General features: G+C 28.0%; 1 protein-coding gene across 2 annotated transcripts in view; it reads right to left on the bottom strand.

Moving 5' to 3' along the window:
• The window catches only part of LOC132941440 (lachesin-like), a 77,122-nt gene extending 64,709 nt beyond the window's left edge, over positions 1-12,413 (bottom strand). The window contains exon 1 of one of the 2 annotated variants that reach the window (XM_061009491.1): positions 11,955-12,413. In XM_061009491.1, coding sequence (XP_060865474.1) covers positions 11,955-12,009 — 55 coding nt within the window. In that variant the 5' untranslated portion in view covers positions 12,010-12,413. The remainder of the gene's footprint in view (positions 1-11,954) is intronic. The other variant, XM_061009490.1, reaches the window with a different exon arrangement.
• Positions 12,414-26,788: the final 14,375 nt, after the last annotated feature.

Genomic DNA, 26,788 nt, shown 5'->3' with positions numbered 1-26,788 from the left:
GAACAGCGCCCGTCCACCCAGACTAACTAATTTAACAGTTATAACTTATAATAGACAAGCAGCGTTGTGTAAAAGGCATTTATCACTATCTGAAATTATGAGATCGTATTTATCACTATGCGTGCTAACAAGGTCCAACATTACCACTAATATAGTAATATGCAAATGACCAAACTAAATGTGTGTTTACAGACTTACAGGTACACACACAAAAGCTATTATAGGTGTACCATGAAAAAAAATTGTAATTTCTACCACAAAAATATTGTAGGTACACAACAAAACAAAAATGAATTTAAATGAACGGTTATACTTTGTAAATTATAATTGTTGAATAGAATTTGATAAATGCATCACAAAGAATTCAATTTAAACAATATAATAAATATTTAATTTTTAGCGAGTTCATTGTTCATAATCTAATCAAAGAAATAATTATATTTGCTACAAAAACACTAAAACTTTTATTTCTTTAAATACACGTATAATATAAATAAAAGTTTTGCAATTTCACTTTAACGATGCGGAACGACAATGGAACGATGAATTGTTTTAATTTTCACAAGATATTAAAATGAAAAAACTTAAAAAATTAATACATTTATGGAAGAATTTAGTTCATTATTATATATTTCTTTAAACTCCTTATTTCATTTAAAATTCAAGTAGTAATAGTTTACCTAAGGGGATTTAAATTTGTAATAAAAATTATCCAACTGTCTCGAAGAATAGAATTTTAAAAGACGTTTGATTTTTTTAAGTTTTAATTTTTTAATTATTTATCTAGCAGTTAGATTTTAAACACATTTTAAAATTAATACTATTTATAGTGCCCACGAATGCATTCACAAAGTATAAATATAATTATGTTGACGTTTAACACACAACAATTGAATAATCTCAATATTCTGAATGTAAAATAATAATATTTTGTCAGGTATATTGTCTACCTACTTCATTGTGTCATGTTTTCAGAATTTTTGTTTCTTTGACATTAAAACTTTATTTATTTGCGAAAAAATAACATACTAATTGTAATTTGCATTTAATAATGTATAATGTATAATGTTTTAACAGAACTTTAAAATTTAAAACCACGATTAATAAAATTAAACACAAACATTTTTCTCAACAACATTTCAATGTGAGTGGTATTCTTTGGTGAAAAGTTAAAATAAGTATGTCTAAACATTTTTTAATTAATTTGGAAAAATGATTTAATCTCATGGCAAATACACAATTTTCATTCATCAATTTTATCAGTAGGTAATAAAAAAATGTTGTCTTGTTCAATATTTAATTTATTTTTCCAATATATAAATAATTTAATAAGTAGGTTGGTAGGTAGACAATATGTAAACATTTCAATTTTTTTGATATAAATATGTTAGAACTTAATATAATGATATTGTACAATATCACATAAAATGAAATCCCTTCCAATGATGCCAACAAATTTTATTTATAGACAATTTTCCATGCATATAAAAAAAAAAACAACTTAATAAATCCAAGGTCAGGATAATAATAAAAATGATAAAAATAATAATACTAATTCACGCAGTGGCTTAAAAATAATGATGTATATGGTTACATTTTGAATGTATGTAACTAAATTATTGTTTCACGGTTGTGTGTGTATGTGACTACTGACTATATACACATTTTGTTATATTAATGATTGTCATGGAAATGTTTTAAATGAATCCTGAGTTAATAAATACATAGGTACAAGGTACCTACTATTTAATAACTATAATAATTTCTATATTACATAGATTCATATGACACAAAACTACAAAACTAATTCTATTAATTTATAATAATTCAAAACAACATGTTTTGATAAACTGATTTTAATTTGATTTATTTTTGCAATGCAAGATAAAATTATGTTTCTTTTAATTTTATCAAAGGCTTCACTGACGATTTAATTTGCTTAATGCGAGAATTACCAAATACAAAATGTAGAATGTAGAATTTAAACATTTTCTTTTCTGGATTTCGTTATCTTTTGAACTATAAAATAAAGTTGTTTATAAACAAAGGCTATAGGCTATAGCCTCAGGATAAAATTAAACGAATAATATTATGTTAGAAATTGGCAATCGCATTACAAATATTTAATTAACACTAAATATTTAGTAACATGTACCTTTAGAGTTTAGATAGATTAAATTATATCAACTGCATAAAGTTACTAACAAAATAATAACATGAATATGTTATACTTAATAAAATATAAATATTAGTAAACATAAAGTTATTTCAACTTGCACATTTTAATTTATTTTTTTATTGGAACCCGGAGTATGAAGATTTGGAATATAAAAAGTTAAGACTAATCAAATTGAACCATATGATTATACAAATTTAACAAAATAATAAAACAATATTTAAATTTTAAATAGTCAAAAAATTATTTTTTTTATAACCCGGTAAGATATATCAAATATTATAGGTGCGATGAACACTACTCGTCCAGCTTTGTTGACCTCAGGATAGGTTTAATAGCGGAATATTGAATATCTTAACGGAATATCTTAGCTAAACCAAACTGGTGAACTTATTAGACAGTCTTTAATTATTTTTGCATATTGTCTATAGATTTATTTATACGCCTGAACAATCCACAACTGACACAATTAACTCGATGCATATTATAAAATAATTATTTTAACAGAACTTTTATAATGGTTTTACCTACCACTTTAACACAACATATATGCCATATACAGTACCAACAGATTTTCATATTTCTTGGTTAGTAAACTAAATATTTTTTGTATTATGATTTTACAATTATAAAATAGTGACTAATAGCCAAAGATTAATAGGTATACTTAATAAACCATTTTTTTGTTTATTAATTGTCTTAAATATATAATTAACAAGAACTACTGAGGTCACTCTTATTTTTTCCATGTTGCCTCCCGGTCTTATCATCTAAAAAAGGTTCACATAATTACATATTTGCACACAAACTGCCTCCCATTTTCAGTTCAGGTAGTATGTTAACGAACTATAATTCAGCAGTGGTTCTAAATGTTAGAAAATAATTTTTGTATGTAAATGGATTTATATGGATATTTGTTGTATAGGAGTTTTGGGTTTACTTAATCCAGAAAATATTTTTTTACATCTTATATACTATACCTATGAAGTATATTTTAATTTATTACTCCAGATAAAAACGAAAAAACATACAATTCTTTATTATGAATAATAAGAGATGACAACAGTTCAATATTGTAAACAATTGAAACTAATTGTATTGATAATCAAATAGAATAATATTAGATTCGAATGCCTTTAGCAATTTGTATACAGTGTATCAAAAAAATACAAACATAATTTTTGAATTTCTTATACCTACCTACCTAATAATATTAAACTAGGTACCTACCTACTTTAATTTTAATTTTAACGAAAAACTAAAGTTTGATAATTGTTTTTATGATACCTGAGTTTTTTTTTTTAGAGTTCCTCCGAATAACCCAAAAACAGACGACTCTGGTTAAAAAAAAAAGGTAAGAAAAATAAATTGCTGCATATATGGAACTCCGATAATTACTTAACGGTTACAGAAACTTTTTGTTAAGGTGGGGATATGAAATACAAATACAAGTTAATTAATTAATATATTATACAAACAAAGTGCAAAAATATACTCGATTTTTTCCACTACAAATAACAAAATGCATATAGGTACAGACTCGTAAGCCATGATAACATGATGTATGTATCATGTAACAGAATAAAATCAAAATATAATATTTTAATCATAAGACTGTAGGTCTTAACCTTCGACAACGATGTATGCGGGGTTCAAACTTTAATACATTCAGCGTACATACCTAGGTATTACGTGGCGAATGTGGCGGTCTTTAATAATTAATATCTCATCGTCGCACATGGTTACGGAGGTGCGACGTGTTGTTGAGTCGGATACGATCTAACGTGACTTTAATTTTGTTTTTTTTTCACCCACCTTCTCGTGTTCAGCGCAAAACACTATTACGAACAATTACGTTAAAAATTGTCAACTTAGTGGATCGGCACGCGTAATACTTGGCGAAATAAAAACACATAAACATATTATAATATTATATTATGTATAGTAAAAAGCGAGTGATTATGTATCGTTCAATCGCCGCGTGTACTTGTGTTTCCGTTCGGAAGTTCGTCTATCCCGTGGGCACACCCACCCACCCACACACACACAATATATAATATTAAAGCTCAGTTTAATAATATCAGCGAGGGTTGTTTTGTGTGTAGTGTGATTTGTGTATAGCATGTTTCGCGCGACGCAAAGGAGGGTTTTGTACCGGCACGAAACGATGTGCGTTTATATGAACATCGGCACATCGGAGGCGGTAATAAAAACTTCTTGCGGTACGGTCGTTGCAGCTATTCGATATGAACGTATTAATACCGTGGTTGATCCTGGGTGGCGAGTGTTAAGGTAGGGGGAAAATTCTATTTTGAATGTGCAATAAAATACACGACGAGACCGGAGGGTGGCCGGAGTTTTTGACGGACGCAGTCAATGAGTCACACACACACACACACACACGTTCACCGACACATTATATAATACTACGAGTAGTAAACGCGCGTTTCAAAGGCCGCACGGGGACACAAAATATAATATTATAATAATAATATAATGCGTATTGTTGTATAATAATAATATATTACACACTGTGTAGATATCTATAATAATATAATATTACGATGGTATTGTGGCTTGTCGCGCGGGAGATGCACAATACGATCAGGACGGGCCAGTATAGTCGCTATACCGTTGATATAACACCAAGTTGTATATAGGTAGTAAAATACGACTGCCGCTCGCAATAATAATAATAATAATAATATAACAATAAACGGTGCGCGGGGAGACACGAACAGATGTCGTCAGACACGCGGCGCAAGTACACGATCTCGCGCACACGACAGCCAGCCAGCCAGCCAGCCAACGGCCAATGGTATTGTAATGATTTAACACCGTTTGCCGTCCGAATTTGTCCTCTATTGTTTTACCTACTCTCGGATCCGGTTCGGTCCGAACACGAAACACGCGGAAATGAATGAGCGGCGCTATATTTCTTTCTTCGTACATTACAATAATAATTTATCATCTCATCGCCGCGCCGCCGGTCAGTACAATAATATTATGGACTGCGCGCGGCACTCGCCTAAAATACGCACCTACAACACGTGCACGTCGCATTATTCTTCGGACGTACACACGGAGCATACATAGCAGTTGTTAATGCGACCGTTTGTTTTTTGTGGTTTCATTCTTTATTTTTATTTTTACGTATATTCCGACGCACCGGTATGCCTAATACCTATTACAATAACCGCACAGACGTCATCAGCTGTTAATGGCTAATGCCGAGTTTTGTACTACCGTGCAGCATAATATAATGCCTTGCACCTACACCACCCACACCACCACACTCTGGTGGTGGCTGGTCTCGTATATAAAACCAAGTAACTATATAAACAAGTATAATATAATAGTATTAAAATATCGTCGTGTGCCATACGACGTATCACGTAGATTATCTTCGTTTCATACTTCGTAGTCCGTGAACGTTCGCAGATCCATACTACACTTGCCTATAGTTGCCTGATGTACAGTAACGCTCCAACTGTATAATTCACTATCCAGTAAGCAGTAAGAGATAGAAAGCAGAACATATTATTTGCCCCAATGAAACAAACAAATCCATTATATTTAATTTAAAAAGTCTAAAATCGTATAGTAATATTATGGCTTATAAACATTTAAGTTTAAAAAAGCAAAGTAATAAAAATATATTGAAAAATCAAAAAAAAAAATCTAAGGATCGTCTATCACATTGTGGGTATATCACAAAAACAAAGTTTAACATAAAACTAAATGTGAAAAAATTCTTCAAACTTAACTCAAAAATAATATTGTTTTAGAAATCAGTAAATCACAATACTCGACTGAGATATAATTGTGCGTTAAAAATAATCATTCGTATAATAATATAGTCGTTGTTAATGGGTGCGGCACCATAGATCGATTTCGGCATTTCGCATTGGGTCACCACGGCACAGCACTATCGAAAAGTCAATTAAAAAAGTGTCCGAAGTGTGAGTGTCTAACATAATATTCTCGTTACCGTTTAAGCGCTTTCGAGCGTATCGAATTTCACGGAATTGGCGTCTTGTATCACACCCGTCGTTGGTCTGCTATTATTCGGGTCCCTCGAGTAAAAGTTTCCGTTAAGGTAAACTGATTCGGATTGAGCTCTAAATTTCAACTTGCATAATTTATACAATTAAAACAAAACCTCGAAACCAAAACGTCCGTTGTATCTAAATCAGTCTCTTGTCTGTAACTTTCGTAGGTATAATATTCTATAATATAATCCAGTTAATATTCGAGTTTTACATGTCATCGACACGTATAATAAACATAATATTATTATATTCCATTCAAAATAAAGGACATTAAGAAACACGCGAGAGCATCAATGGTTTTCACTAAAACATATATAGCTAAGTAAAGTAAATATAAGTAAAACAATTCTTATAATGCTACTGATTTAAAAATAAACGAACTAAAAAAGTATGAATGAATGAATAAACTGAATTATAAATTATATTTAAACTTAAAAAATAGATTGGCAATTGTGCAAAAATTACATAATATAATATAATTTTACTTTATGAATTGTGTAATGAATATTAAAAAAAATATATATTAGAAAAAAAATGTAATAGAATACATTGAAAATAATCTAAATTAATATAGCATAAAACATGTGTACGTCAATGTTAAGGGCTGTATACTTATATAATAATTGATGACATATCATAAATAACAATTGGTGTAAAAAAAAATTAATGAAAAATACCTAATTAGATTAGCGTTTTTGATTCTTCCGTGAGTTGATTATTACAGTAACATGTGCAAATGATTGACAGGAAGCAGTTGATTGTGAGTTATTTGATGATCGGACCGTAAAAAATAACTCTAATTTATACACCCGAGCAAGAAACATTAGCAGTTGTTGTTGTCCGGCCAACGAAATATTTATAGACGATGGAATTCTAAAAATGGCATCGTAGGAAAGCCGTATGAGGGGCCTATGAAGAGAATATTGGGGACAACATTACTGATCATCATAAGAACAAAATCAAAATGTTTAAAAATATTTGTGTGATTTTTATTATGGCAATATCAAAACCTATTAAACACCAAATATCCAATTATTTTAAGACAAATAAATTTTCTTTTTAAATAACCCATTCAAATATTGTTCCCACATAAATATAATCAATATTGTAACTACTATTGATCATACGCATAAATTTTTAAAATATTAAGGAATACTATTTTTATAGTCTGCAATAAACACATAAACAAAAGATAAGTGGATTTTTACCAAAATTGGTATTATACACATAGCCAGGCGCCAGCTAGCTACAATCCTTTAAATATGATCGCATCTAGGTTTCAAGAACAAATCCGAGATAACCAAATTTAGAAAATCGAAAACGTATAAATATATGATTAGGGTGTATATTTTATACGTACGAAAAACAGGTTTAGAAAAAATATATTATATAAATACTCGCGCGTTCGTTGTCATAATATTATTAAGATATTTTTTCGTGAATAAATATAAATCGTAAAGTGGCCCCACTCACCCCTCACAGTAAGTTGTTGGAGAGGAAGAATTGGCTATAGGTATAGATTTTAGTATATGATATTACATTTGGTGGTATTGACTACCAACGTGAACATAGATAAAAACTAAACAATGGGCAATAACAGAAATCCTATGAGTATTTATACGAAGTATATTATTATACTTAAACGTCGAAGCACGAACGGCTATGGTACACGTCGCAACTGTAGTTTTATATAGATTGTTGTAAAAAAAGAACCAACGCATTTCTGTGGACGGTCACGAGGTCAGGAATACCTTTTTAAATCGGAAGCGTGTAGGAATGAAACGGTGTTAAAAGCGAAAAAAAACCCGTTGGATATGCGGAGAGCTGACACAAAAAAATTAATTTAAAATTTAAAAAATGTACAAAATAATCTGTATTTTTCCCTGGATAGAGGTTTACGTAGAATATTTTTCCTATATAGCTTCTTGCCACAAATCTATACGAAGAAATTCCAAAGTCATATAGACGGGAACGGTGCAAGGGCAAAGGGGTAAACACATGTGCAAATAGGTGTGAAAACAGATGCACTACACCATAATAGTAGTGTAGTACCATCACAACCACCGCCCAACTTGAAAGATATTATACCGCATTTGTTTGTAATTAAATATAATATCTGTAAGTGTTAAATTATTATTTATAAACCGAATTCATTGAAATAATATACTACCTATATTATATTATTCTATAATATGATTATAATACGAACACCTATTACTATCTACACCATCGCACTTTCAGTTATTTCAAATTCCATTCTTGTATTAGTAATTCAATTTCTAACCTAACCTAACCTTTATAAAAAAATTTTATAAGTCACGAATCTGTTACCATGGTTATACTAATACGTTATATTGATGATTGCAAATATTATTATTATTAATATAGGTATTATATTAATGTTTAAGATATTTTTACCTACCACTTCAAGATATATTGTTGCCTTTATGAATTGTATACATTACTAAATCGTCTGTACCAATTTTATTTATTTTATATGATACTAGCTGTAAAACCCGACTTCGTCCAGGAAAATAAGAGTTGCGTATAACTCTGTGTATCTCGATGTTCGGTTTTAGTTTACCTCAGTTCACTGGCCCAAGTCCATCATTGGTGTGTCTCGCTTTGTGAACTAATTCTACAGATATGGGCAATCTACATATTATGGATTATAGATAGGTACTTTCAAACGTGGTCCAACCTATGAAGGTTTCGAAATGAAGCTTAAAACATCCACCCAGTCTCAAGAAATCTATTGATATAACTTTTATTGAAATCGGTCGAGTAGTTTCTGAGATTGGCGCGTTCAAACATATAAAGTCTTCCGGTTTTATATATTAATATTAGGTAATATATATTATACATGACGTACTCTCCCCTAACCACATCTAACCTAAATTAGATTTACATATTCTGTTTTTATATTTTCCCGATACAGTAAATACTTATCGCGTATTGTAGTTAACGTCTTGTGTTTTTTGTTTAAGTAATATCAATTTGTACGAATTGGGATTTCATTAAACAGTATAATATTAACAATTATTATTGATTTATAAATTATATTTCATTTTAAGCTCGTAAATACTACAGAGAGAGTTTTCCCTATATACTTTTATAATTAATAGTTGTTTTCATAATCATAGATCGTTTGTTACATAATGGTATACATTTATATAAAATCTCAATATTGTACGCTACTATGTATAAAATACAATAATATTATGAATGCTCATTATTATAATACCAAATTCAACAGATAATAACTTCACAGATATTTATAGGTAGGTATCTACTTTATTACTGAACAGATGAGAACGGGTTTAATATAAAATAAATATTAAATATTATATTATAGGTAGGTACGACAACTAAACTTGTATCGCTACCCTGAAACTCCTATATTTCATTGAAATCAATAAATGTTTATAATATACTTCTAGGTTATAATACATAAATAATAATGTTAACAAAACGTTATTTTACAGGAAGTCGCGTCTCTATACAAAATTACTATTTCCGTTTTTGTTATATTATTGTATATGTGTATGACTAAGACACTATAAGTTATATCTAATGCTTTACCCCTATTAAAAAAAGTGTTTGTAATCACCATTTAATGCTAAGTAGTTTTAGGGGAATCGACCAGACTATGCGCATGAACAACTATAATTTCTTGTAACACGATATTTCTATATTAAAAGTTACATTAGATACCTACTGTTATTTCAACAATGGGTGTTTCGTGTTTGAAATGATTTGTAATAAATTACTATTAAATTAAAAAAAAACCCACGTTGGTAGTTAGTAGTTAGTACTTAGTATATAGATTTCTAACAGAAGACATATAAGACAAATTACTTATAAATAATAAAATATATATATTTTATTTGTGACAGTTATAGTGCTATACTACAACGTGTCCAATATAATATTAATATTAAGAGCATTAGGTACTATAGGTTAGTCAATGTGGTTACTTTTAAAGGCTCCAAGGGATTTAAACCAAACTATTGTTTATAGTACTTGGAGCGTGTTTTTAATAAATAATTAACACACAACTTCAGAAGATGTAGCACACATTAAGCGGCATTACAATTTGGACAACACACTATAATAGTCATCATGTACAACAAAATTGTATGTATGGACGCAATAGTAATCTTATAGGTACAATTTTTCTTATATGTACTGTACAATTTTGTATAATTAATTAATTAATTAATATTCTAACAGACTCCCTATTCTTATCACTAGCTATTGCTTATAGACGGTATGTATCAACTTTAAATGTAAATATTATTATGAAGAAGTTGAAATGAATTATTATTACTATTATTATTAATTTATTATAAAACAATTATTTGATTTCACATGATAATAATATAAAATACAAATACATGGTACGTCCTTATACAGAGCCACAGTGACTAAGTGTGATGCCCAATGTTACCTATACCTAACCTACCTACCCCGTATTGGTGTTTTCATAATAAGTACTCCATTACCTAGCTCATTATGTATATTTGATACACTTATTTAATCATAAACGTATTTAACGCATGGTAAAAGTTATCAAAATCTGTAAGATCTATTTTAATTTTTGAAAAATAAACAATTAATTAAATAAAATAAAAATGTTACGGGTTTCCAATAATTAGAAAACCATACAATTTTCTTCATCATTTATCTAATTATTTAAGTAATTAATTACAATCTGTGTGGTCCATCGACAATAATTATAAATATTATTAGTTTACAACACATTATTTCTGGATTGCAAATCAAGTTTAAACATTTACAAACCCTCAATGATAGTTTGTAGCTGTGTGATATAGCTTTGTAAAAGAAATATAATGGCAACAAACTAACGACTTGCGACATCCGTACCATAAAATGAAAAAGCTCTGAGAAAATATTAATTAATATTTGGCTTTTGTAACCCAAATGTTTGGCTAATGTTCATGGCCCATTCATTACAACTGGATAATAAACTACACAAGTTATATATATACATTATGGTTTTCTGTTTATATTTCAAGCTTGAATTCAAACTAGAAAAATTGAAAAATCTTACTTTTGTGTCTATAATTTTGAATGATTTACTCTTGCTTATTTTGAACTCAAAATGTTCATACCACTCAAAACTTATTATAATGTATTTGACCCACTTCAGACCCAATAACTCATATGAATACAAACAATATAATATACAATTCATGCTTTTCACAAAACTTTTTAAAGTTGTATAAGTTTTAATAGTTTTAAAATACTACAAAATGTTGTTACGCAAATTTAAAGGCTCATTTTTATTCCGGTAAATTTACCTAACTAAAAAATCTTATTATTTTTTTAAACTTTTTATCAAATTTTAAAAGTGATTAATTTAAAATTCAACTCATGAAACATTATTAATTTATGACTAAGACACTAGGTACTATGCACTATTAAAATACTTTTAAATTGTATAATAGTATTTTGATGGAACATAAAACGATATTTTTTGACTAATTCAATTAATTTGGATACATATTAAGTACATAAGGTAGGATAAACACTAAAATTCAGTAATTATTTCTGTTTGAAAATATGTATACCTTCTCCATTTTGTAATGTAAAAATTATATTTAACCGTAGTAATGTTTATTTGAATTGAGTCTAGTCTTAAATTAAAAGTAATTCCCATATAAAAAAAAAAATTTTGTTTTTAAATTATTTAAATTATTTACCTCTGATTTGGTACACAGTTTGCGCGATGAACAAAATCAACAGTAACCACTTCATCTTTTAACGGTCATTTTCGTTTTAAATCGAATAATAATATTAATGATGACAATAATAATTACAATACACAACTATGCCGCACTATAGTCACTTCGATTCGAACGAATAATATTTTCCGGACATAGCTGGTCTTATAGCATCACACATTGAATTCAAAAATCGTGGACGCGCGCGCGGCAGTACATCGTAAAGTCAAAACCACATGGAAGCAACTGGGCCATTTGGCAGTCGCATCGGTATTGTTACTTCTTCCACACAAGAGGCTCGTGCGTGTGTGTGTGTAAGTGTGTAAGTGTGTGTTTGTGTGTGTGCGTGTGTTGTATGCATGTATAGTTTATAGTGCATGTGAACCGAATATTTTCATGTGTCTAAAACCGTTTTGGTGGGGACCGCGCGCGGGCTCCTGCACATGATTCACTGCCATGTGCGTGCGGTTTGATGACGACTGGCCATCGAACTTGACGGGGAAAAATAAAAACCACGGGCATTAATGAGTCACGGGTCGGACGTTATAAACATTACCCCTAAGTTGAATATTCCGTGAAACGCGATGATTCATTTCACATTTGTCTCATACAGGTACGGGTAAACACAAGAGGGACCCGCAGTCCCTGCGGACGATGAAATTGCGTTAAAAAAAATTAAAAATTAAAATAAAAACTATTTTAGTCCTGTAAAAATACATAATATTAACACCTTATTCCGGAGGACATTCAAGTTCTGTTCAAGCATAAACTACGTAAATAGATTTTTAAAAAATATTAATTATGAGCCTCTTCGGTATAATTTGGTACAACTAATACCAACAATAAATGTATATTTGTATATATATTATATATATATATATATTTAATTTTTAATTAAAACATTATACTCGAGTTTATCGCGTTTTAAATTATTTTGTGACAGGTATTGGATTCCCCTAACACCCGATTAAATTATTTTATACAATAAAAAGACCTTTGGTTTTTTGTTTTCAATAACCTACGAATAAATGCACAATACAACACTGTTGTCCCTACTTTTAAATGTATATACATTTTTATTTATACTCTAAGTAGTTAATTCCATATAATAAATAAAGATCTACCATATAAGCTATTAGACATAAATACACATGCACACATAGGTATACAATATAAAGCATGTATCTTTGGTTTACGACCGCATACATCATTGTAATATTCACAATCGTATTTAAACAGATAGATTTTAAAAAAAATAACCTTTGTTACTTACCTGCTGAACCATATACATATCTACAACTGATCTGTAGATTATAAATATACATAAATATAAAAAAATTATAAATATATCGAAGTATAAAAAAAAATATAAATATAATAATTAACGTATATACCTATAAAAGCAACGCCTTGCAATTTAAAAATTGTTAAACTTATTCTTTCATTGGGTACTTTGAAAGTTTGAAACACATCAATGTTCTGTATAAGTTTAATAGTATTGATTTATTTTTATTCCTTCTATCAATAAACAAGTTCTATTTTATAAGACTAGAATAAGAATCCGGAATATTTCTAACATTTTGAAACGTTTTAAAGGGACACCTAAATAAAATTTGATGTGACAAATGCGCAATTACATAAATATATTAAAACTTTCAAATTAATAATAAAATAATAATAAAAGTTTGAATTGTTTGAATTGTTTTATTATTTTTACAGTGTATAACTAAAAACCAATAATTGAATATTTGGACTCAAATTTTGAGTTTGGTTCCTCGGCGTAAATTTTTCTATAAAAATGGTTTTTACTTTATTAATGTAATGTTTTCAATCAAGATAATATTATCAACACTCCATGAAAGCAAACAGCAGATAATTAAATCACTACATGTACATGCTTTAAATCAAAATTCTTTATTTAGGGTTAAATTATAGAGCGTAGACTATACTAGAGTAATATATAAATAATATAATACACTAAATATGTATATTATAGTTTATTATTAAGTATAAATATACTTATAAATTTATTTCTACCTAAAAAAAAAATAAATTGAGAAAGTAAATATGAGTGATGGACAATTGTACCTAGGTATACCAATACATTCATTCTTCAATTAACTCAGTATGGCTAAGGCATACTACCCGAATTAACCTGATTTTGATTTTACAATGATGTGTGTTTTTTTTTTTTTGTTTTTTTTTGTGTCTGTCATCACGATTTGGGGCAGTAAAACTGTTTCGATTTTCTTCAACAGTATCTTGTTCGATGGGTAAGTGAATCTAGTTTGTACTTTGGGGGTCAAAAGTAAAAATTTCCCAGTAATCTTAAAAAGCGCCGTGAAAAACAAAAGAAAAATTAAGGAAAAACGGAAATTTTTACGCAAAATCTATTTTCGAGAAAATCAATTTTGGTTTTTGGTGCAACTCCAAAACAAATAACTGTAGGTACATGCAATTTTGACTGAATGTTTATATTAGCATTTTCTATACACCATAACATTTTTTAAATATTTTGACTTATTTTGAGCTATTTACGGACATTTTCAGTTTCCATTTTTTTTTAGTTTTTTTTATAAATATCAATAAAATGTTATTTGTTGGTTAAAAAAATCTTGAAACTTTAATAGAAGGCTTTTAGTATATTGTTTCAAAGGCAGATGAAAAAAATTAAAAATCCATAGTCACAATTTTTTTTTATTAGCATTTAAAGTTCTAATATTGACAAAGTGTATCAAATTTAAAATTTAATAATTATTCTGTAGTTAAAAATGTATAAAATTCCCAATTTTTATATCTAAGGATTGAAAATTTAAAACAAAGTTCCACATAAGTAGGTTATATAATATATAAATTACTTTATTCACAATAATATCATCAAATATATACTTAGTAATAACATAGGCTGACTGACCGTCTTCGCTCAAAATCGTTTTTCTTATATAATGATATATTATATACAATAATCATTGAATTCAAATTTAACACAATCCATGACAATGACCCACTTGTAACCTACTGTACAGCAGAGCGACACTCACTTGCCCACTTTTTTGTTACTGCCCCTTTAGTTATTATTTATTATTTAAAAAAATATTATTATTAGAAAAATTATTATCTTTGTATATAATAATATACCGCAATGAGGTATATTATATTTTATTGGAATTTGAGTAAGTAAAATAATTTTTGAACTATAAATACTTTAACGCTTCTTGGAAAAAAATTGAAAGATTATAATCATGGTAATTAATTCGCATGAATATTTTTTACCGCTTTCATAGTAAAAGCAAATACGAAGATAATATTTAACGTGACATTCGTATAGCTACATATTATAATACTAACTAAAACATCAAACAAGGTAATAAACTATTCACAAAGATGGAATGGAGAAACATAATATGCACAAGCTAAATAATATAAACCACTAAAATAGAAACAAAACCAATAATTTAAAATATTAGTCTGACTGTTGAGTGAAATGTTATCTAATAACTAATATCATAATGTTTTATACAAAAATTGTAACGTTATTGATTTTATACTGAACATATCATAATTCCATTAGGTATACCTATAGTATTAGTATTACCAAAGCTCTTAAATATTTATATAAGAACATTTTAACGTAAAAAAGATATTAAGTTTTCATTTTCATTAAGTATCTATTTATCTTCTATTTCTTCGACCATTGCACGTACATATCCCAAGTATTTTGTATGAAATTTTACATAGTAGACATAATTATTGGTCGTCATTGGTAAATCATAATTTACCATCAAGGTATAATAAATTATACTTGGTAACTTATCTCGGACATTTATTTTTTTGATCTGTTCATATCACCAAATTTAAACTCTTTTAAAATGTATTGTAATACCATACTTGTAATTTCATAACTATAAGTATATTATTAATTGTATATTGTATTTCATTGTTTTTTATTTTTAATTATTATTAACGAACGATTGTTATTACTATATAATGTATATAATTGGGCATGTTTAAAACTTAAATAAATAAATAAATATTTTACAAAAAATATGTAAAACAATTTTAAATTGTTTCTCAAATATTATCGTTCAATATTATCTACACCTACACGTATATACTAAGTACACTTTACTGCACGGCATCACACTTAAACTTGGTCTTACTAATTTTTAATAAAACACTTCTACTACAGTATTTTTTGATGTTGTCACTAAATAAACATAGATATACATTTTCAAAATATTTATTCAGGTTCGAATTATATTAAATTTCTCAAAGTTCTATTGCTAATTTAACAAATGTCAACTTTTAGAAAACATATTCTTGTAGTCTTCTTAGTCTTCTCTATTTAGCCTCTCTAAATACGTTCTAAAACTTTGACTATAACTTTACGTCTTTACACTTCACAGGTTGCATATTATAATATAATATAAATTAACACATAAAGTTGTTCCATTTCATAATGCAATCATTTTAGTTGAGAAATGCACAAATCATCAAAATATAAATGCGTTGATTAAAATTAATTAATACTATCCATACATATTATATGTTTGTTCATATATTATGCGTATAGTTATAGTATATAATATTTATGTATATATACTTATACTTATAAACCGAATACTCTTATAAACAGAAATAATATTTGATGTATGTTTTATTCAAATAGAATAGGTACGTGCGTTGTGTATATTTGTTTAAATCTATCAAGAATTCAAAATATATTTTCCCATTTTTCGTCCTCCATATTATACAGGTACTTTAAAATGTTATAATATTATTATATTTACGGACGCAGTCATATTTGATTTAGACGTAAAGAATTTTCTGTTTTTTAAATTATCTTTATGACGAGATATTATTTTTATTACTTCCATAATGTTGTCAAATTTAATAGGCTTAAGTGTATAACCATGATAGTGGTCCAAAAATTAATTATTACATATTTCGGTGAATCATAAAATGCAACGCACTCAAAGCGTTTGATGCCGTCAACCTTTCATTTCTAGTAGAAAAAAAAATTTATAAAACCTTGAAATAGATGACCTTATTCCATCAGGGCTTAAATTATTATTATATATTATACTTAACGGTAAGGTTTTGAACTGTTTTATATCAAAGTATGAAGCAATATCATCTGGAGTTTTTTGAAAGAAACACGGCGATTCTCTCTTCCATTATTTTTACTTTATTTTTATGACATATTAATGGAATTTTTAGTAGGTAAGTAAAATGAGTCTATTGCTTATGAATAACTTAAGAGTATATGAATTATATATTTAATATTTATACACGTATATATTTAAATTTCTTGTCAGGGAATTTGCAAATATGCATAATGATTAAAATAAATTAAAAAAATTGTATTGAATAATTAATCAAAGTTTAATATTGATAAATTTTACCAGATCACTATCACAGAAAAAAGTTATATTGATTATTATCAATAAATCGTTGCTAACTAACACCTCATATTAGAACCATTGATTTTATAATAAATAATAATATAACATGTACATATATAAGCGATAATAGCCATTATAACTGTTTATTTACTATTTAGAAGCACAAAAAATAGTTTTAAAAAATCCGAGAGGGCATTGCGTTATTTGTAGTCGAAAAAACAATATTCTTTTGTTTTGATAAATAATACAAAAACCATGGTGGCGGCTTTCGTAGATTATCAAAACATTCAAAACCAGTTTGACTAAGCTTTTTTCGTTTAAAATGAAATTATTGCCAAGAGTCACTAATATAGCTGGTGGCTACTTTAATCATACCTTTCATATTCTATATTATCATAGAAACTTACTGTGCTATTTTGTATAGATTGTTTATGACAAATAAAAATATATGTATGTAAAAAAAATGAAATTATAATTACTAATTGTATGTGTGTACATTATTAAACACATTTAATTAATTTACTAATAATTTAGATAAGTATATTCTCCTTATAATAAAATCAATTTAACAATCCAGTATAATATAGTAAATTATTATGTTGTTCCTATTTGTGTGTATTTTTTGGTTTTTTTTTTTGTTGACAGATTATTTACGATATCATAAAATTTTTTTTTTATTAGATTTTAAGGCTTCGACGACTGAGGTCATTAGCCTGTAAGGTTGGTAGGGTTGGTGCAGTAGGGTTGGGACTGTTGGTACGGTCGGTTAGGAACACGTGTATGTGTGATAAGGTTTTTGCGCACAACGAACCCAGATGGTCACCCATCCGAGAACTAGTGACAGCGGCCGTTGCTTACTCTTAATCACGTCGCGTGATTGATTTCAGCCACTGCGCCGCGCCGGGTCACGGAACATAAAAGTTATATATATATATTTATTAATTAATTGTTGTAGGTACATTATTGGTGTCCGTTCTTAATTTTATTTCACAATTAAACGTTAAGATACACGTCATAGTACACTTAGTATGAGACAGATTTCTATCACGAAAAATAGACTACCTACGTACTGATGAATATTTCTAACGTACCTACCTACCTTCTTCCTGTCTTAACTGTATATTATAAAATCAATGTTAGAAACAATTATATGATAACCATTTAAGTTATAGCATATCATTCGCGTATTCTAATTCACAAGCAAATTGTTTATGCTCGTTGATCGAGCAACGTTTCATTGGAAATTCTTAATAAAAACCATACATAATTAATATAAATATATTAAGTATTCAGCTATTAGGTACCTTAACTAAATAAATTGTTACACACATCAATAAACAAAAAAAAAAATCAATTGTAATAACTAATATTACCTACACTAGTACACTCGTATTTCAAACGTGTATGATTATTAAAAATCAGTAAATAATGATAAAATATGTACTAGTTACAACTACTAGAAATAATAATATTTTTTGTTCATAATCCTATAGGTTATCCTAATAATCAAAATGATAATATTTGTATTTCATGGCTGCGGTTATTAAGGCATTTTAGTCTGTAAATACTAGATAGGTATTTGTTTAGAATTTTAATCAATACGTAATTACTTTTGTTATATTATGAAGGCTCTTAGGACTAACTTTACAAAATCTACTTAAGATTTTCAAAATGTTTACGAGGCATTACAGCAAGTGTAAAATATATAAAAAAAATCTAATAAACCAGTTTCCTAGATTTTTTCAAAATTTTACTTAGTATTTATTATTATTAGCTTCAATAGTACAATGTATTCGAAAAATCAAGCAAAACGGAGAGATTAGGTAAATATTATTAACTGCACTTAAAGTTTATATAAGGCATATAATATCATAGATAATGCTCCTTTATTTTTGAATTTAAAATGTAATTAAAGTAACCGACTGGCGACTGCAGATATTCATTTTGGATTGATGAATAAGCAAGAGACTGCAGAATAAGACGTAATGAAAATTAAATTAAATTAAAGACTTCCAGGCTCTAGGAAGCATATATGATGCATAATAAAAATATTACAAATTACAGAACAACGTTGTTATAATTAAGACAGCAAATGTTTACCAATGTCAACATATACATGTGTCTTAAAATACATGAATATTGACAAGTCACTATTGTTTTTGAAGAATAAAGTTTGGTTAAATATTTTGACTTAGAACATTCAAAGTGTATAATTCACTAATTCATTACCGAATAGTCAGTACCTGACTAAAGTTTTAAAGAAAATCAATGCATGGTGTAAAAATGTTTTGGTACCTACTGTTTTATTCAAATTATGAATTATAAGAGGGTATTGGTTATTTTTTTTTCAAAATATGTTAACTTATAAAACGTAACTTTTTTGTGTACGAAATATTTATAAAACTATATTTAATATTTTAATGACGATGACATTATCTGAATAAATTATCGTCATGCATGTCAATAGTAACCTGACATCCTGGATGTATTTAAAACTAGATATTTTTCCTCTGTAAGGAAAATTGAGGAAATGATGAATCATTGATACGTTTTTGGGTAAGTGCAGTATAAAACATCTAATATCATGCTGCATTTCGTTAGGAATTTAATGAATTAAGAACATTATTATAGATTGATTTTTAATATATATATATATATTAAAAATTATTGATTTTCGTTTCTATAGCAATAAATAAAGCGTTAAGCAAAAGAAAAATCAGTTAGTCAAAAAAAAGTTATATCAAGCCCAAAAACATATTAATACCTATTAATACCTATATGTTAAATAAACAGTGAGAATAAAGCATATTTTGGAATGTATTGTATCGATTTGTTTCATTTAATTGGTGATATTACAAAGAGTCGTAATAATCTGCACAAATATCAAAATATTATTATTTCTATTTCTATTCATAATTCAATGACAAGAGCCATCAAGCCACACTTTACACTCCAGGTCAGTGGTCAATGGTCAGTGGTCCCTATAAAATAATGCTAGATTTAATTTTTTTTATGTACATTTTAAAACCTTAAAAAGTTATATCCACATTTCACGCTGTCGTCGGACTTAAGTGTCATAGAAAAACGTAATTTCTAGAAATAATAATTTATTACCTACCTGTCTCTATCTATAGTAGTTTCTACCCTATCATAATACAATTATTATTATTTATTTACCAAATATGGTCATTATCATTCATTTACAAAAAAAATATATCACGAGATATATGATAATATTATTACATTGCTGAGATATTATTATATAGCTACCCATATTTGTGGAATATATTATATAATATTATATGAGATTTACATAAGTTTTGTGCTCTAACCAACGATATGAATTAGTGCGAAATAATTTAAAGTTATGTTTAATGTAATAAATTTACCACCAAATTACATAGTCAGATATACCTATGTACTATATAATATATTTACTATGGAAATCTGAGGTAGATATTCTACTATTTACATCTTTTTTTGTGTATACTCCACTCTTGTATTTTACATATTAGATTATAGTTCAAATAGTTAAGTCTTTTACCTTAGATTAAAATATTAAAGGCTTATTCAGCGGCTTAAAAATCTCTTGAATGTCACTAGGTAATTATAAAGTAAATTAAAAATACCAACGAATTTCCAAATTGTATTCTGCGTAATGACACTAATAATTACGTGTCACGAATTATCGTCAGTAACCGGAAATAAAGAATCATATAAATTTCAGCCAATGATGATAAAAAAAGTATCGTTTTATACACTTTTGTTATTTTTTTCTTTTTGAAAAATGTAACTATACACATAAATATTTACATTAATTCTCTTAAGTATGGAGTAGTACGTTATACAATTAAAATTAGGCACAACCGAATTGGCGAGGGAAGGAATCGAGAATTACATTATTACATCACCTCCACTACTCACAAAATTTGGATGTAGGTACGTGATTATTTGGTAAAATTTAAAACAACTAGGTATATGTCCTACGCTTGGAATTACTTATACCTACTATTATAACTAATTTTTGTTATAGTTTTAATATATTAAAATTATTACAAGCCTCTCCCTTATCAATAAGTAGTTTAATATTTTTGATCCCCCTCCATTTTAAATATTTTCTAGCGTTGTCACTGGATATAGCTTTTAATTATAAATAATATAATACATTTTTTTTTTCGATCAAGGCTTCTACGACTGATGTCATTAGCCTGTAAGGTCGGTAGTATTGGTATGGTAAATTGGTAAGGTTGGAACGGTTGGTATGGTTGGTTAGCAACACGTATATGTGTGGCAAGGTTTTTTCCACTATGAACCCGTGTGGTCACCCATCCGGGAACTAGTTGTAGCGGCAGGTACTTAATCTCAATCACGTTGCGTGACTGATTGCAGCCACCACGCCGTGCCAAGCCACAATTATAATACATCTTGCTCATAAAACATAAGACATAATCTATACAGACTATACTATATATATATATAATACATTATGTCAACATTTACATACATGATAAATGATACCTAAATTAACCAGATTGCTAATTTGTAATAACACATGAAGTCAATATCCCCCAATTATGATCCGAAGCTGTGGTACATAATATGCATTATATAGGTTCATATTCCCACAATTCACAAAATTGGTGCCAAATATGACAGCTTCATTAATTTCAACAGTTACCAATCTATTTTATTATGTTTATAGTGTAATAATGAACATTGTACAATGTACATACTATACTTGTAAATTGTGATATTTTATATTGTATTATTCAATAGGTATACTTCAGTATAAATACTATAAATGTATAATAATATGCCTTTTATACAGTATTACACATATACCGTATGGTTGCAACTTGCAATGCCACTATGTCCACTATGCCAACTACTTTGTGAAATGAATAACGTTGACCCAGAAATATACAATGTCCCATTATTATTATTAAATACTGCCAAAAGCTTATCTCTAAACTATATTTCAATAGTTTTTCCGATTTGAGTGCGTATCGACCCGAGCTTAAGCAATTTTCCTCCGTATATAATATAAAATTCAGCCTCTACTAGGATATATGTATTTTATTTTAGAAAATAATTATCTCCATTTAGATAAAATTACATAACATAATAACCAACAAGCACTGTAACATAATTATTAATTTTATCAATCATTATATGACGTATATCTATAATAATCTTAGTAATACAATTCATATGTTCTTTTATAAAACTCCTAAAATTATACGACTTATATGTATTAAATTAATTATTAGTGGTATATTTCTTGAATTTAGGATGTTGTAAATATTTCAACAGATAGTTTGAGATCTGAAATTAAAGTTGCATTAAATTGTTTAAAATTAACAAAAAATGATTTTGACTAGGTACCTAATGATTTGAAGAATTTTGTTGAAAAATATATCTATCTGAATTCCGAATTTATATAAAATGTTACAAATTGCTGTAAAAATACCAATAAGTTCGGGGAGTTCAGCCACATGTTAACCTATTTTTCATCAATGAGACAAATTAAATATTGGTTAAGAACTAATCAGTAATATATGGGACAAGAGAGGTTTAGTATTTATCTATTTTGAGCATTGAAAAGATATTACTAATTCAATGAGCACTGAAGACTAGGATTATTGTTAATAATTTTTCAAAAAAGAAACGGCGTTTATGCTAATATAATTATTAAACAATACAATTTTGTTTATAATTTTTTATTTAAATTATTGAACTCATTAGTTTAATGTATTAATTTGTGGATTATATTTATATTGGGTATTGTTAGTAGGTATATTAATTATGGGGGTGCTTGGGCGAAGCCACTGCGGTTCGATACTGCTGATAAAATTCTTGACCCTCCAGAAAAATGTTCTTAGTTGCGCCCATGAACCCGACCAATATTATCTGTAATAAGTACTAATGGCTATACCCGATGTCGTAAAAGTAAGCGCTAGCTAATTCAAGGGTCGACTTCAAATGTACCCGAAATTAGAAGCCAATTCAATGTCACCGAAAAACGATGCCACAAACCCTTCCCGAGTGTCAAAGAATCTATTGATATAATTTTTATTGCAAAAGTGCAATAGTTTTTGAGTTTATAAAGGGATGAACATTTAAACAGACAAACATTCGCTTTTATTTATTAGAACAAATTATGTTGCTATTAAAGTCATTTATTTTACTATTATTAATACAGTAACTGTCAGTAAGTTGAATTAATTTTTGCCAAAAACATTGCACTTAAAAATGTCATTGTGTGTATAAAATATACTACCTAATATATGTCGAAACTCATTAATGGTCGAATCGACTCACCTGTTCTACTAAACAAGATTAATTTTTTAATACCCGTTTTTAATTCTTGTAGTGTCTTCCCAGTTCCCTTTTCATATCCCCTTTTGTTCTGTGAATTATTTATGAAACAATCCTATACAACGAATGATATCATTATCATATGTGAATAGCGAACGAAGATCCTTCGGTGAGGGACAAAACCAGTTCCATTATGTATATAATGTTTATCACTATATTGTTGTTTTTATAATTTATACTGTTACGTACTTTAGCTTTAAGATTAATATCGAATTTTGTATTGGGCTCGTCCCGTTTTATTCGGGCCGTTTAATAATAATAAATAAACATGTTAAAAGTTTCAAGTTCCAACGAATAATATTATTTATATTATTTGAGACGATAAAGAAATGTAAAGAGAACAAAAACTCACTACTGTACCAAGTATTACAAGAAGTTCCATTATCTAGAGTATAGGCTCAAATCGAGGAAACCTCCATGTGTCACTGCTACTGCTAATAATTGAATAAGTCCAAACTTCTGTGGCTCCGTGACATTGAAAAAGGAATGGGCAGAGCCTGAAGTCAGAAATCAGGAGCTTCTAGATAACCCTTGTAAGATGTTAGATGGAATGTAGATACCAAGGCGAACATGCCAACATGGTTGACAGTGAATTGCATCAGAACAGGGCAAGGCAGGCGTGGACACTTTTTACATAAATGGAAATACAGATATGATCATTCGTGTGACCGTTTGGGAGACCAATTAAACAATGGATCACATAGTGACGAAGAGTTCAAAAATACCCTTCCCTTAAGGCCTAACTGGTATCCACAACGTCACCCCGGAAGCTATAGAATAGATCAAATCACTAGACATAGACATATTATTATCTATACATTTCAACTTTTGATTGTTAAATTGTGTAATTACCCTGATTGTGACACTTATCATTGTGATTATTGTGATTATGACCAAATATATAATGATGTGTGTTTATGAGTGCCATACGAAATAAATAAACTCTCACGTTTTTCCATGCAGTTTTTTATATAAGTATTCTATAGGCATATTTAACTATTACATTTAACTGTAAAATAATTTATAAAATTTAAAAATTTCTCAAGGCTATAAATAGTTCAAAAGTAGTCAAAATAGTTCCTACCATGTATGGAATATGGTCCTTTAAACATTTGGTGAAAATTTTGAGTGTCTACGATTATTTGTTATTGAGTTATAATAAAATATCAAAAATCGATTGATCAGAATTCGTTAATTTACCGGTGAAATGATCTAATATCGTAAACATTTTATAATACAAACGCTCCAAAAAATTTATGTTACTTACCGGTAAACTTTTAGATTCTGAGTGAAACGATGAATGTATTGATTTTACAATGATGTGTGTTTTTTTTTTTATTTTTTTTTTTTATTTTTTATTTTTGTGTCTGTGTACACGATAAGTAGTCGAAATAATGCTTCGATTTTCGACTTCAGTATCTTGTTCGATGGGAAAGTGAATATCGTTGATGCATTGGGGAGGTCAAAATTTTAATTTCCCAGTAGTTTTCAAAAGCGATGTGAAAAACAAAAGAAAAATTAAGGAAAAACGGGAATTTTTACGCAAAATCGATTTTTAACAAAATCGATTTTGGTTATTGGTGTAACTCTAAAACAAATGACCGTAGATGCATGAAATTTTCACTGGTTGTTTATATTAGCATTTTCTATACACCATAAAATTTTCCAAATATTTTGACTCTTTTTGAGCTGTTTACAGCCATTGTCAGTTTTCAATTTTTTTAGTTTTTTTTTCTATAAATATCAATAAAATTTTATCTATTGAGTAAAAAAGCTTGAAAATTGGCAGATGAAAAAAATTAAAAATCCTTAGTCACAGTTTTTAATTATAAGCATTTAAAGTTCAAATTTTGACAAAATACGGAAAAATCACGAAAAATAGCAAATTATTTTGATGAGAATTCATAAAAATTTTTCTTTTTAAATCTAAGATTTGAAAATGTAATATAAGATTACTCATAAGTTTGTCTACCTTTATCAAAAAAAAAATGTCTAGAAGAAACTTAAATTAAATTTTTATGAGCGTCTGAAATTTATATTTTCACAACATTTGATATTTACTCGATTTCTCATGTAACGATTTTTTTATTTTATTGTAATTAAAAAACGAATGACTGTAGATACTTGAAAATTTCACTGAATGTTTATATTAGCATTTTCTATACACCATACAATTTTGAAAATATTTTGACTCTATTTGAGCTGTTTACGGACATTGTCAGTTTTCAATTTTTTTAGTTTTTTTTTCTATAAATATCAATAAATTTTTTTATTAGCAGTTGAAAAATATTAAAAATACATTTGCACAATTTTTTTTTATAAGCATTTAAAGTTCAAATTTTGACAACATTTATCAAATTTATAATTTATTAATTATTTTGTGGTTAAAAATTTATAAAATGTTTAACTTTTATGGCTAAGGATTGAAAATTTAAAACAAGGCTCCACGTTAATAGGTTATATATAAATTACTTTATTCACAATAATATCATCAAATATACTTGGTAATATCATAGGGTGACTGACCGTTTTCGCTCAGAATCGTTTTTCTTATACAATGATATTATATCATTGAATTCAAATTTAACACCATCCATTACAGTGACCCACTTGTAACCTACCGTACAGCAGAGCGACATCCACTTATCCACCTTTTTTTATTTGCTTTCGGCTAAAAAATTGAATAATAATTAAAAATAGTTGGTGAAAATGTCAAGTGTCTACGGTTATTAATTTTTGAGTTCCACCAAAAAAAATAAAAACGATATTTTCAAAAATTGGTTAGCGTTGCGTAAAAATTACCACTTTTTCACTTTCTTTTGTTTTTCTTGACGCTCTCTAAAACTATTGGAAATTTTAACCTCTCAAAAATAATAGCTAGATTCACTTTTCTACCAGAAAAGATGTTGATATAGTCATGTCAAAAATCGAAGCATTTTTACGACCCCAAATTTGACGACGGACAGAAAAATAACCATACACATCAATGTAAGTACAATACATTCATTCGCTCCGCTCAAAATCTAAAAG

The sequence above is a fragment of the Metopolophium dirhodum genome, chromosome 3 (assembly GCF_019925205.1).
Source record: "Metopolophium dirhodum isolate CAU chromosome 3, ASM1992520v1, whole genome shotgun sequence".
Taxonomy (NCBI): Eukaryota; Metazoa; Arthropoda; class Insecta; order Hemiptera; family Aphididae; genus Metopolophium; species Metopolophium dirhodum.
Note: the sequence above shows the minus strand (reverse complement) of the source record. Positions and strands in the feature narration are given on the sequence as shown.